Source organism: Orycteropus afer, unplaced genomic scaffold (genome assembly GCF_000298275.1).
Source record: "Orycteropus afer afer isolate SDZICR_OR568_19922 unplaced genomic scaffold, OryAfe1.0 scaffold00803, whole genome shotgun sequence".
Taxonomy (NCBI): Eukaryota; Metazoa; Chordata; class Mammalia; order Tubulidentata; family Orycteropodidae; genus Orycteropus; species Orycteropus afer.
Genome location: NW_006922390.1, coordinates 559,546 through 574,180, shown reverse-complemented (window position 1 = coordinate 574,180; position 14,635 = coordinate 559,546). Strand labels below are relative to the sequence as shown.

Below are 14,635 nucleotides of genomic sequence, written 5' to 3'. Positions count from 1 at the left end.
AAGGAAAAAAAAAAAAAGTGAAAAGACAAGCTACCAACTAGAAGAGTATCATCAGAAACCATATATCTGATAAGAATCTAATAACTAAAATATATTTTAAACGTCAACAACTTAACAACAAAAAAACAACCCAATCAAAAAATGGGCAAAAGACTTGAATAGACATTTCACCAAAGAGGACAATCCAATGGCACCAAACCATGAAAAGACGCTCGGCATCATCAGCCATCAGAAAGATGCAAATCCACACCACAGTGAGGCACCATTTCCCTCTCACTAGGATGGCTGAGATTAAACAAAATAAAAACAGAAAATAATAAATGTTGGAGAGGATGTGGGGAAACTGAAATCCTTACCCACTCCTGGTGAGAGTGCAAAATGGTATGGCCGCTGTGGAAGGCACTGTGGTGGTTCCTCAAGAAACTGCAAACAGAACTACCATAAAAAACAGAAAACAAACCCACTGTCATCGAGTCAGTTCTGACTCACAGCAGCCCTATGGGACAGAATAGAACTGCCCTATAGGGTTTCCAAGGCTGTAGATCTTTATGGAAGCAACTACCTTACCTTTCTCCCATGGAGCAGCTGGTGGGTTCAACCGCCAACCTTTTGGTTAGTAGCTGAAGGCTTTAACCACTACAACACTACCATATGATCCAGTAATTCCACTCCTAGGTACCTACCCAAAAGACTTGAAAGCAGAGACATAAACAGAAACTTGTACATAAATTTTCACTGCAGCACTACTTACAAGAGCCAAAAGGTGAAAAAACCTAAATGCCCACCAACAGATAAATTAATAAACAAAATGTACTACCTATATACAATGGAATACTACTCAGCCACTAAGAGAAATGAAATCATGATATACATGGATGGAAGTTAAAAACATTATGCTGAGCAAAATAAGTTAATTACAAAAGGACAAATATTGTAGATATGACCTCACAGAAAAAGACAAGAAAAGGCAATATACAGAGAATAAAGTTTATTGGTGGTTACAGGGTTGAGGGGAAGGGTGTTAATGGTGATGGAAAAATCACATTGATTAAGGGTAGGGTGGAACAACCAATTACTGTAATTGCTATAATTATTTAAGTTGTACACCTATAAAAAGCTGAACTGCCAAAAGTTATACATGACAGGTTATATTCATTACATAGTGCCTGCTGCGGTCTTAGTAACTCTCTATTATTGGTCTCTATTTGTCTAGATCAAAAGAAGAAGAGTAAAGAACAAGAGAATATGTAATGTGTGGCTAACTGCCTCCATGAACTCCTTTGCCATGAGACCAGAAGAACTGGATGGTACTCAGATACCATTAATGTGCATTTTGATCAAAGATTCTATGGAAGAATCCTAATCAAAAGGGGGTGGGGATGCAGGACAGAATTGTAAATCCTCATGGACTCCAGACTTTCTGAAGTCAAGGGATGTGGATGAACCCCTGATATTACTGCCCTGAGATAATCTTTAAAACTTAAACCAAAAAATATCACCCTTAAGACTTCTTAAAAGCAAACAATACTTCAGCTTAATTAGTGAAAAAAAATGTCTGCCTTGAGCACTGAGCTCTTTTAAAATCTATCTATATGGGATCAAACTGACAACAGGAAGATTAGATAGGAAAACTAAGAGGGCAGTGAGTTTATGTTAACAGAGGAGGAATAACTCAGAAAAGGAGGGTGAAAACAGTTGCACAACTCAAATAATGTAATCAGTATCACTGAATTACACATGTAGAAACGGTTGAATTGGTGTAGGTTGCCCTGTGTATATATTCTCAACAACAAAATAAGTTTTAAAAAAAAGGAAGCTACTGAGTTTGCATGGACAGGCCATGGATGGGAAGAAGCATGAAGCAGAGGAAGTGGCAGAGCAGGGTCCCTGCAGTAGCCAGGAAGGAGCTTTGTCATTCAAACCAACCAGACCTGCCAGCCCACCTGGTAATGAGTGTTCTGCAACACTAGGCAGTGAAGGCTACAATTTATGCATTAGCTCAGAATAATCACTCTGCAGGCAGAAATGACAGGCTGGATGGCGGTGAGCATTTAGCGGGATCCTCTGATCACATCAGTTTCTGCCTCAGTGCCCTTAGCAGGTAGCAACGGCTCCCAAGAGAGGTGGACACAACAGAAGGTCCTGGAGCTGACAGGCACAATGGAGGCCGGTGGGGGTGGAGGGTGGGGCCAGGATGACAGCGCCTTTCAGTATCACCTAGGCCTCCAGTCTGAAACTTTTCCAAGAGCACACCCCTGAGCCTCTACCCCATTTTACAGAGGAGAAGATTGAGGCCTACATCTATGGCCCTGTGTAGTTCAGCCCAGTTCAGCTAAGCACACAGCACCAAGAAACACCCCCGTACGTTAGCGATGGCCTCTCAGAGGGGTCCTAGGCTGCTCTTCCTGCTCTACCTAACAAACCCCCACCACACCAGCACATGCAGCCCGCACCTCACCCAAGAGGAGACAGTCTCCCATCCATATCAGGACGTGGTGATGGCCCACTGGGACCAAAGCCTCAGGTGTTTCAGCACAGCTAGGAATTGGAATCTCAAGATTAACAAACACTGACCACTAGTCTATAGTTGTGGCTCTAGAGCCCCTTCCCAGCCCCGGGTGCTGGGCTCAGGTACAGAGCGTATCTGTCAATGGGCCTGACCTCTAACCCTCCCTCCTCTTTCTACTTGTTCCCTCCTTCCAACCAACAGGCCCAGCCCTGTCCCCCATCCCACAGCACCCAGTTGGCTGGTGGTTGGCAGGTACAGTCTGCAATGCTTCTTACTTTCCCATCCAGGTGGCATGGCTGGGAGGAAGTTTGGGTACAAACAGGGTTGACTTCCCAGTGTCGATATCAATCACGCCGTAGCAGCCTGGCTCGGTGACACCAAATGCCCAGTGAAAGAAGGACTCCTGAAGCAAGAACAAAAACCCCGTCAGCAGGACAAAAACATGAGGCATGAGGAGAGAAGTGAGGCACTGAATCCAGCATCTTCCTACCTACACCCTAGAGAGGCCATTCCTCTTGGAACCTGCCCCCAGCCTCACTCAGTCCTTACCTCAGCTCTCTGCTCACTGCTCCACTAACTGCCTGCCCCTCTTGCTTCTCCATGAATTGGCAGGGAGAAGCCCACCCATGTCACTTCATCCCTACTTAAGAGTCTTCTCTGGAGATAATGGGCTTCACACATGAACCCAGCCTCACCCCATCACTCACAGTACCTGCCATACCTGAAGGCCAATAACTGAGCACCCTAAGATACAAGCACCCTCCAGCATCACAAGTTCAGCCCTGCCCTGTGCCTCTCAGCCTCCCTGCTCCCCACAGGCAGGCCAGACACCACCTTGATTCAGACACCCATGCCGGGCATCTGCTCTAAACTGATTCCTACATTTAGGACTTCTTACTTCCTTCTCCCACCCCCGGGGCAGCTGATGACTTCAGTGTTTAGCAATAAACACTGAGCTAAAATAATTTTATAAAGGTATGAAGTGGAGGAGGATCTCTTCTAAAATTGTCCTTGTATAACATCAATAAAGGAGCTAATAGATGAATTTAGGAAAAATGGCTTTTAAACCACAGGATATGTAAACCTCAGGAAGCATCAAGACTTCAAAAATAAACTTACTTAAATTTCCATGTCTCTGGCAGGTAAGGGGGTGGCAGGCTCACAATTGCCAGGCCTGCAGCTGCATGAGCAACAGGGCAGAGGGAAGGAACCCTTTGGGCAGGGGGGGGGCTTTCAGTAAAACACTTAGCAATTGCTCTCAGCAGTGGATCTGTGTGGACACAGCCCAGCTGGGAAGGCCATCTCTGCCACTTCCTCTCACCACTCAGCTCTCCTAACACTCCCCTGCCTCCTCCTGACCTGGACAGCATCGGCTAGGCACTGCCTGCCTTCAAAGTCTGGTGTCCCACTGTGGCCAGGCCTCAGCTCTAGGTGTGGTAGGGAGGAGAAAATAGCAGCAGACTCGAAGTCAGAAGATGGGGCTCTAATGCCAGCTTCACCCATTGGCAAGTCATTTCCCTCTGAGCCATGGTTTCTTCACCTGCAAAGTGTGCACAATGCTAAGGACTAACAAGAGTGGGCCTGACTCAAAGCCTCCCTGGCTTCCTGTGTTACCCCCTTGGTTAAGTGTCCTTGCTCCTAGTTCCTGGGGAAGTAACCACTACCAAGGATTCTCAGCCAAAGCTGCCATCTTCAAGCTGGCTTCCAAAAACTGGGCTGGCTACCACCCTCCTGAGTTCGAGAACCTCAGGGAGTCCCAAGACCACCTCCTAAGTGAGGAAAGCAAGGCCCAGTGAGGGTCACAGGGTCAGCACTGGCCATGTCAGGATAAAAGGCCAGGCCTCCAACTACTGCTCAGTGCCCAGACAAGCCACCTCAGTCACGCACCCCTTACCGGATCTTCACTACAAGCGGCTCGGAGGCTCAGCCTTCCCCATCTCCACCTCTGAGGCTCCCCAGCCATGGACACTGGCTCAACACACTCTCAGTTTACACTCCTGTGGATACCATCCTCACATCTGTCAAGATTCACCCTGATATCAAGGGCCAACCAAATGCTGTCTCTCCCACGAAGCCTTGCCTGCTTGCTCCCCAGAAATATCATCTCTCTGAACTCTGAACTGAGAGAGTGGACAGCTCTGCCCCCAGCCAGTTTAGAGGGCTCTGTCCCTCCCCACCACCCCCATCTACCTGGTACATGGATTCCAATGGACTCCAATGGCCTCCTAGGCCCACCAGGCCCAATGCTAGAGGAGGGCAATCAGGCCCATAGGAGGCCCATGCACACTCCCAGGGGGAGGCCGCTGGGACAGGCTCACCTGGCGGAAGAGGACCCCAGTGTCCGTGCAGTAGCGCTGTGTGTCCTCCCCGCCCTGCAGCAGTACGACAGAGCCGGCCTGTACTTTTGAGTTCTTCCGCAGACGCTCACAAAGGCGCCGCCGGTTCAGGGCAAAGAGTGCCAGTGGCACCTTCAGAGTTTCGTTCCCCAGCCAAAATGAAGGCCTGCAAAGACATGAAGGACACACGGCCACATGGACCTTGGTCAGCACCACCAAACACTGCCCACCACCCACAGCTCTGAGACAACTGTAGGGACAAGCCCGCCATGGGAACCTCCATCACACATGGCAAGCTAGGCTGAGCTCAACCTGTGTGTGACCCAAAAACAGCCCATCAGTGGGCTACCCCAAGGACCAAAGGGGCTGGTGAACCACACTCTCTCCTGCTGCCCCTGAACACATTACCCACAAATGTGGATGAGAGACAGCTGGGTCTGGTTAACCAGCGTAGGCAGGTAGTGCACATGGAGAGAAAGCCTGTTATGATTTCGAGCGGTGCACACTCTCAACTTTCACCCTCAAGGAGCTTCTGATCTGGACCAGACAACACTGGACCTGCCCCTGTATCCTGCATGCTGCTGCCTTCTCTGCAAACTACTCAGCCTTCCCCAACACATACATTCACAGGGTACGCAGCGCCAGGCCCTACCAAGCCCAGCAAGGACAAGCCGAGTGGCTGCGGGGAACCATGGCAGGATGACTCGTGAGCAGCAGCCCCAGGAGTGCAGACACTCAGGAGAGCAGAGGGTCTGTTCAGGGATGGAGCTGCTGAGACTTCACCTGGAGGTGGAGGCTGAGTGGAGCCAGGCCTGGGAGAATAGGTAAATGTCTCTAAACCCCCACCCTACCTTCTTCCCTTTCCACCAAGGAAACAAATGTCCTTGAAGACACAAGCTTATCCTCCCAGCATCCACTACCCACTACCTGCCTCCGAACTCCTCCATCTCAGCTGCTCCCCGCCGCGACCTTCTCCACTGCTGCATCCATTTTCCCTTCTATGGGATCATTCTAAACATCCAGACCTACAATAACGTCACCAGCTTCAAAAAGAAAAAAGAAAAAAAAAGAACTTTCCACAGCCCCCAATCCCTCCTTTTCTCTCTCCCCTTCGCAATAAATATCCTATGAAGAATCCAAGTCTACCATCCCAAGGCCTTGGCCACCCACCCTCTCAATTCACCCCAATCAGGCCCCACCTACAGCTACACTACAGCCTGTCAGAGCACAGTAACCCCCAGGCTGCTGAACCCACCGACAAGGTCCAAGTCCTCATTGGCCTATTCATACCCACAAGGATGAGGCACTGTTTGTGCTAAACCCCACTAAGCACCAGCCCCTGCAGGGTCCCTCCACCTTTAGTCTCTCTCCCCTCTCAACTCAGCCTCCACGCTGGAGCAGCCAGGGCTCAGCCCTGGGACCTCTTTAACCACACACTCTCCCTCACCACAGCTGAGCCCACCCCAGCCTTCCCCACCTTAGGCCCATGATATGCCCCTCCAGATTCACAAATCCCATGGCCCACCCAACGTCTCCCCTTAGATGTCAGTCAGCTCACACCAGTCAGGCACAAAACGGACCTAGACCCCTGCCCCTCTCCTCCCACCAAGGGCACTTCTTCCCTACTCTTTCCCTTCTCAGCACAAGGAACCTGTGTGTGCCCTTGGAGTTGCTCAGGACAAAACCAGGAGGTCATCCTTAGCTGCTCTCTTACTGCCCCTCTAATCCATCAGCAATTCCTGCTGCCCCGAACTTCAGTATACACCCAGAACCGGGCCCTTCTCTCTGCTGCCACAGCTACCTCATCCCATCCCTGGACAACCGCAGGGATCTCTCAACGCTCTCCTGGCACAGCTTTCTCCACAGCCTAGTCTCCAACCACAGACAGTTAAAAAAAAAACAAAAACAACTCACCGCCATCGAGTAGATTTGACTCATAGCGACCCTTCCTTGGGTTTCCAAGGCGGTATCTCTACAGAAATACCAACCTTCCTTCCCAGGAGTGGCTAGTGGGTTTGAACCGCCAGCCTTCAGGTTAGCAGTTAAATACCTTAGGCATTCTGCCACCAGAGCTCCCCCACAGCCAATTACCCTTACAAAATGCCAATTAGACCAGGCACTGCCCTGCTCAAGCCCTTCCCTCCCTCCCTCCCTACTGCACTTAGAACTACCCCTCAGTATGCAAAGGTATCCCCCAGGCTACAAGGCACTGAGGGATCTGACCCTACCCAAATGGCCCCCTCACTCCAGACACAGAGATATTCTTGCTCTCTCCCAAACACTAAGACCTTTCCCACCTGAGGGCCCTCACTACTGCTGTTCCTGCCAGGGGTGTTCTGCTCCTAGCTGCCCGCATGGTTCACTCTCTCTTTATGCCCTCTTCTGAGCAGCTTGGCCTCCCCACTCCATCTACACCAGCCCAGCCACACCTTATCCCCCACTTCCTTAGTGCACTCATCACTACCTAACAGTATGTATTTATTTGCTTGTTCTTTCCTAATAAAACTTAAGCTCTGTGAGGGCAGGGACTTCATCTTGTTCCTGGAACCTAAACCACTGCGTCGGGCAAAGGTGATGCTCAGTAGCTGTCGAATGAACAAATAAATGGAGGAAGGCAGGACGGCCCAGAGCTGGTGCCTCACGAGGCAAGAGGAGAGGGGCCTCTGCCTGGAGAATGCAGTCACAGGAGCTGATGGAACGTTCTCTCTCAGCAGCAGCCACAGAGAGGCCTCGGGCACCTCCTGCACCCACCTTACCACGGGACCCTCAGAGCCCAACCCCACTGACAGGGTGGGTGGATGGATGGAGGCAAACCAACTGGACCCCAAGATATAAGCTGGTGACACAGCCAGCACATCTTGACTCCAATGCCACCTGCTCAGGCTGGTTTCCCACGGCTTTGCTATTTAAACATGCCATTGAAACCTCCCCACCAATGTTGTCCTGCTTTATTTTTCCCTCAGCACTCAACCTAGGTCTTCTCTACTGCCCTCCAGATCCATTCTGCATCTTGCTCTGGGCCCAGGAGGCCAACTGACATGGGTGTTATCAGGAGGCTCCCTAGACTCTTGCTTCCAGGTGGATTAGCCATTGTGGGAAGAAGACTGGCAGATGAGAGGATGGGCAGAGATTTTTTTCCCCCAGACCCCTCCCTGACAGGCCACACCATGGCTGGTGTCCTCCATCGAAGGCCACAGCTCCAGCCAGGCCACCTTCCTGACCAGCATCCCTTCTCTTCTCTCCTAGGTTCCTTTTACCTGCCCACAGCTCTGTAAGCTGTCTGCACAAAACTCTCAGCAATCATCCCTGTGTGGGAACTATCTGCGTGCCCCCAGGTCCCTGACCAATCCAACACAGATCATCTTTGAATGGAAGTGCAGTGTGGGCTTATGAATGTTAACTGGTTGTCAATCTCTGCCCCCTACAATGTACACTCAGAAGGCAGAAGTCTATCTCTGCTCTGGTCACTGCTGTGTCCCAGTGCCTAGAACCTTCTTGGCATACAGCAGGTACTCAATAAATATTTGCTGAATGAGCCCCTGTGACAGTTTACACATGGGGCCACACACAGCTGTGCAGATCAGGAGTTGCCACATCAGCCCCAGTGGGGCAGGAAGCAGGCAGCCTGGGTTTCCTCTAAGCGGGGCTGTTTTTCTGCCACCCTCAGCCACAAGGGTTGGAAGAGGAGCCTCCTGAGATGATAGGGCAGAAGGAACTCAATGGCAGTGTATAAACATGACTTCACCACAGCTGGCCCCACAGTCAGGAACTGAAAATGCAGCCATCAGCACCCATGCATGGCACCCCCACCCCCACCCCTGCCACAGCCCTCCACACCCTTTCCCCTCACTCAGTAAAGCCCATGTTGGGGGCCTGGGGGTGATAGCACGGGAAAGAAACACATCTCTGCACACTCCCAGGAACACAGGGAATAACATCAAGGCCACTGCTATAGCTGGTGTCATGGATTAAATTTTGTCTCCCCAAAATATGTGACAACTGGGCTGGACCATGACTCTCAGTGGTTTGGCAGTTCTGTAATGGTATAATGTGTCAGTTATGTAATGATCCCCCATGATATGATAAGCCAATCAGTTGTAAAAGGATTAGGGTAGGATACCAAAGAAACAAACCAAACTTACTGCCATCAAGTTAATTCCAATTTATAGCAACCCCCATTGGGTTTCCAAGACTGTAACTCTTTACAGAAGTAGATCGGCCCATCTTCCTTCTCCAGAGCGGCTGGTGGGTTTGAACCACTGACCTTCTGGTTAGCAGCCAGATGCCTTATCCACTAGGTCACCAGAGCTCACCACCCTTAATCCCATCACAGCCCTGATCCAAAGTACGGGGAGCTTCCCTGGGGTGTGGCCTGCAACGTCTTTTATCTTATAAGAGATCGAAGGAGAGAGAAGCATGCAGTGTGAGGGGAGACCTACTACCACCAACAAAGAAGAGCTAGGAGCAGAGCATGTCCTTTGGACTCAGGGTCCCTGTGCTAGGATCCTCCTAGGACCAAGGGACAAAGAGAGAAAAAAGTCTTCCCCTAGATCCAGTGCTCTGAATTTACACTTCCAGCCTCCTAAACTGCAAGAGAATAAATTTGCTTGTTAAAGCAAACCACTTGTGGTATTTCTGTTACAGCAGCACTAGAGAACTAAGTCAGCCTCAGCCAAAGTTGCTCCAGATTCATCTGGACTTGTTACTCAATTGCACAACTGGCTGAAATGCCCAACCTCAGCCCACTCGACCTGCAGAGTTGTTGTTGTTGTTATGTGCTGTTGAGTAGGCCCCGACTCATAGCGACCCCTCCTTGGGTTGCTGAGGCAGTATCACTACGGAAGTAGATTGCCCCATCTTCCTTCCGAGGAGTGGCTGGTGGGTTTGAACCGCCAGCCTTCTGGATAGCAGTCAAGTGCCTTAGGCACTATGCTACTAGAGCTCCTGACCTGCAGAGAAGCCCCACTCTTCTCAGCTCTGGTGGCGTAGTGCCTAAGGCGTGTGACTGCTAACTAGAAGGCTGGCGCTTCAAACCCACCAGCAATCTACTTCTGTATAGAGATACCACCTCGGAAACCCAAGGAGGGGTTGCTATGAGTTGGATCTGACTCAACGGCAGTGAGTTTTGTAGTTTTTTTTTTTTTTTTCCTTCTCATCTCCCACCACTCACTATGCTTCTACCCTAGATTTCTTCCTTAAACACACCAAGTCCCCAGCCCACCCTGCCAGGTACCGTACCCTCACCTGGATGACTCTCAGAAGGCTGAGACTCCTCTAATCCACAAGGCTTCTGAGAGGCCTACCCCTCAGGGCACTTGGACTGGCCAGGTTAAGCCAGGAAACTTAAGAAGACTCCCTCTGCTCAAGCAGTCAGCTACAACTGTGAGGGAAATCAACAGTACTTATTCTTTCATGTGACACAGTCAGAACAGAGCACCTCAGGCTTACCAGGGAGGGTAGCCCAGCCTGAGCCACCAGGTGGGGAGATGTGCTGCAGTCATTAATTACAGGCCACTCCCAGAATCAAGGTTTATAGAGACATGCTCTTTGATATCTCATAGCATAAACCAAGCCCCCAAAGAGACTGTCAGGCCCAAAGCCAAAGCAGATGACTTCTCCCTGCAAATTCAGCAAAAGCAGCACTAATAAAACATCTCCAGCTGGATTTGGCTTCAGCTTTTGTTAACTGACATCTGAAATTTAAAAGGCAAAGGCCATGTCATCCCCATGTCCCAGCATAAATAAGCCATGCTTGACTGCAAGTGGCCGAAAGCCCAAGCAATGTCCCATCAATTCTATGCTTTGAGGGACAGCAGCAGAAGCTAGCAGACCAGGAATTGCCATTGAAAAGACCCCTAGGGCAAGTCTCTGTCCCCCACAGGCCAGCCATCCCCCCACCATCCAACTGCCGAGGCCCAGTAATTAGTCCTGGGCTGAGATCAAGTGACCAGGAGTGGAGCTAGGTCCCCAGCGAGGGTATGATGCTGGGGACCTAGCTCCACTCCTGGTCACTTGATCCCATTCAACCCTGTGCCCCCATCTCAGCACTGAATCACCCTCTCCTTTCCCCTTTATTGGCCACCTACAAGGTTCTTACCCAAGGCTCATGGAACCCCTGAGGGTTTATGCATAAAAATCATTTTTTTTTGATATGAACGTGGGTGGAAAAAAAAAAGTCGTATCTTTATTTTCTCGAATCTCTAATTCAAATTTATATTTCCTTCCAATTAGAATGTGAACAACACAACAGTATCAGCAGTGCATTTGAATCTGTCACCAACAGAAATTACAAGTATTTGCATATCACATTATTGTTGCAATATCTCAAATGATCATTTACACTCGTCACCACTTCAAAATTAAGGTGGTTATTAGACCTGCTGCTGGATTTTGTTATTTAAAATAATAAAGAGGTAGTGTTACCGTATCACAAATTTGTTTAACATTTTGTTAACTGTATTTCAGTATAACTGGTTTTCCTTGTAATCCTCTGTGTTTTATTTCACACATTTAAAAATATCATACTGAGAAGTGTCCATAGCTTTTACCAGGTGTCACTGGGGTCCCCAGAACAGATAAGGACAAGATCCTTGCACTAGAATTAGAATGGGAAGTCATTTCTAGATGGGGCCATACTGCTTCCAGCAAAACAGGTCAGCCAGGCACAGCCTGTTTTCTCACCTGACACCCTCAGCCTCAACTTGGGACCAGGCACCAATTAGCAAGTCAGCCCAACCACCTTCACTGGAGAGAGCCTTGGACAGCTGGCTGGTCAGAACCCCCATTCCAACTCCCTCTCTCCTGAGGAGGTTCAAGAAGCACAGGGGGACAGAAAGTGGACTATGTGGAGTCAGAAGCAGGCCTGAGGAAAAGATGGGTGAGGGCAGTCAGTGGCCAACCTGCCTCTCACAGACCCACCCCTACCCCAAGGTCAACCTGAGACCTCTGCTCCAAGAGTACAAGGGTCACACCAGGGTGGGGATGCTCATGTCTCCTCCAGACACTTTACTTCCAGAAAAATACTGACTCTAACAGGACCTAGGATACAACAGGTACATACCCAGGACAGCTCACTGGTCACTTGTCACTAGCAAAGGTTCTCCACACAACAGTTCCCTGGAGCTTCTCAGTTAAAGAATTAAAGATGTTTCTCCATCTGATTTCTCAGAATTCTGTCCTCCCACACACACACCCCTTTCCTCAGTCACTGAGAGTCTTCCAGGGAAACTGTAGGGGTGGATGTTTGGACTAATGGAGAGTATAGCCCCTTTCGTTCATTCAGCTCTCACTGAGCACCAATCACAGGGAAGCCACAAGCTGGCCCTGGGCCCCAAGGATGCCACAAGAGGCATGAAGGAAAGCAACTCTCCCCCAGTCGTGAGGTGCGATGTGGCAAAGTGTTGTGCCAGTAAGGAACACTGGGCGTCTCCGGAGTTCTAAGCAGAAGGCCTTTACTGGGGGAAGGTGAATGGATGTCAGGAAAAGGCTTCTGGGAAGCAGGGCCATCTAAGCTGCCCTGTTGCATCATGCTGGAGTCAGCATTCTTCTGGAGGTAAAGTGAAGTGTCAGGAGGAATCACCCTTGTGCTCCTGGAACAGATGCCTCAGGCTGACCTTGGGGTAGGGGTGGGTCTGTGAGAGGCAAATTGGCCAATGAGTGCTTCCTTTCCCTCCCCCATCTCTCCAAGTAGGTAAGCAATTATGTTGGGGGACTAAGGCATTCCAGGGCCAGGAGATAAGGGGACAGGAGGAAAAGGAGGAAGGCAAGAGCCACATGGGAAAGTAAGTGTTGACAGGTCTGGTTAGGGCCAGGAGGTCCCAAGGCTATCCATGGAAAGCTCAGAGCACCGCTCAAGGACAAGGCAGTGTTCCCTCCCACTAAGTGCCATGGGATGGGGCCCTCTCCCTGGGAGTGGGGACAGGAGGTGATCTTGGGGCAAATCCTCTGTGAGACCCTCCTCTCAGACCTGGAGCACCTGCCCAGGCTGGCAGGTTAGAACAGGATCAACCCTGAAACCAAGGCTTTGAACCAGTTCATTCTAGTTTGACCCTCTGCTGAGAATTTGTTTTTCCACTCTAGATACACTGAATCAGAATCTACATTTTCATAAGATCCCTAGGGGATACTTATAGATTCCCATTGGTTCTTCTGTACACCTGGGAATTCTGTGAAAATGTAGACTCTGATTCAGTGTAACCAAAATCAAACTTACTGCCGTGGAGTCAGATCCGACTCATAGTGACCCCTCCTTGGGTTTCTGAGGTGGTATCATAACTAGGGAAGTGGGTTGCCCAACCTTCCTTCTGAGGAGTGGCTGGTGGGTTTGAACCACCAGCCTTCTAGTTAGCAGTCAAATGCCTTAGGCACTATGCCACCGGAGCTCCCTGATTCAGTGCATCTGGGTGGAAATGCAAATTCTCAGCAGGAGGTAAAACTGGAATGAACCAGTTCACCTGGCCCAAAATACAGCCCCCCCCCCCAGAGGTGCATCTCACATTTTTACTTGAATCTGTGATGCCAGTTTAGTAAGTTTATTGCCCCAAAATCATATGGAACACACCCTAGTCACCTGGGACTCTCACAGGCCTTCCCTGTCCCAAGCTTCAATAGGACTGCAAAGGCAGCCAGTGGCCATGGCTTAATGCCATGATGCCTAGTCATGCTAGACACCCTGAACCATCCTGCGAGTGCAGCTCTGGGGGTCAAGTTTCGCTGGAAACACACTCAAACCTCCTCCCTTTAAAGAAGTTACCGGGGCTCAACCTCAGGTTCAAAGTACCCAGCAAAGCAGCCCCATACCAGCCTGGGATGGCTCTTCCCAAGGCTGGCTTGTCAAGGTCTGGAAGCTTCCCACATCTGGTCTCCCTTCCAATAGCATACCTCTCTAAAATCTCTGCTAAGCCTAACCCCTCAACCATTCCCACACCACAGCCCAGAGAATCAGCTTGTTCTCAACGTTGTCTTTGCTAGAAAAGCCCTTCTCCAGGATCCGGCCAACTAGGCTCACTCCCATTCAATCACCCAACCTGCATCCTCTGTACCTTCAGGAAAGCAGCATGCCTCAGCCCAGCCAGGAGCCCTGAACCCAAATGCAGCCCCTGGATAAACCTATGACCACCTGGGGACAACAGACCCACATCTGGACACCAGCCTGCACCTGCATGCTCACTCTGTTCTTCAACGTTAAGTTCAGGGCTCTTTCACTGGGTTCTTTGAATGGCCCTGGGCCTTTGCACTCACAGGTCCCTGCTTGCGGGGTGTCTAAATGCCCAAAGTCATCAGAGTGTAAATCTTCCCAAACGCTCTCCTGGGCTCAGAACCCATGCCCCTCCATAGCAAATACCAAGATCAGAGGCAGACACCTCAGATGACAGTCTTATATGTCCTGTCCTAGTAGCCTGAGAACCCCAGGGCAGGCCTAGCACTGTTCCTGGAATACAAGTGTCCACTAAATGTTTGGTGAGCATGGTCTAAGCTCTCCCAACCTCGGCAGCCAACTGAGTGTCTATTTTCTGTTAGATGCACTCAATCCACCAGTGCCTGATCTCGGTTCCCGGTCTGGCACCTAGGGCACTGCCCCCTCCTACTACCTCTACTCCCTGGGAAACGCCCAAGTCCCTGGAAGCTCTGGCAACGCTGCCTTCTCAAGTGAGAGTCGTGGCAGTGAAGGCGCGTGTCGATCAGAGGTCCCACTACGGTCATACACAGTGGGGATACCACTCAATGGTGGGGCCTGAGTGCCAGGGTGGCCACCAAGGATGAGCCTGAAGCGGGAGTTGAGCCGGGGGTG

The 14,635-nt window shown here is 50.2% G+C and overlaps 1 protein-coding gene across 1 annotated transcript in view; it reads right to left on the bottom strand.

The window, feature by feature from the left end:
- PEPD (peptidase D) overlaps positions 1 to 14,635 on the bottom strand; it is a 210,743-nt gene that overhangs the window by 195,881 nt on the left and 227 nt on the right. Inside the window, exons 2-3 of the mRNA XM_007957826.2 lie at positions 4,828 to 5,011; positions 2,785 to 2,912 (exon numbers count right to left, since the gene is read on the bottom strand). Coding sequence (XP_007956017.1) covers positions 2,785 to 2,912; positions 4,828 to 5,011 — 312 coding nt within the window. The remainder of the gene's footprint in view (positions 1 to 2,784; positions 2,913 to 4,827; positions 5,012 to 14,635) is intronic.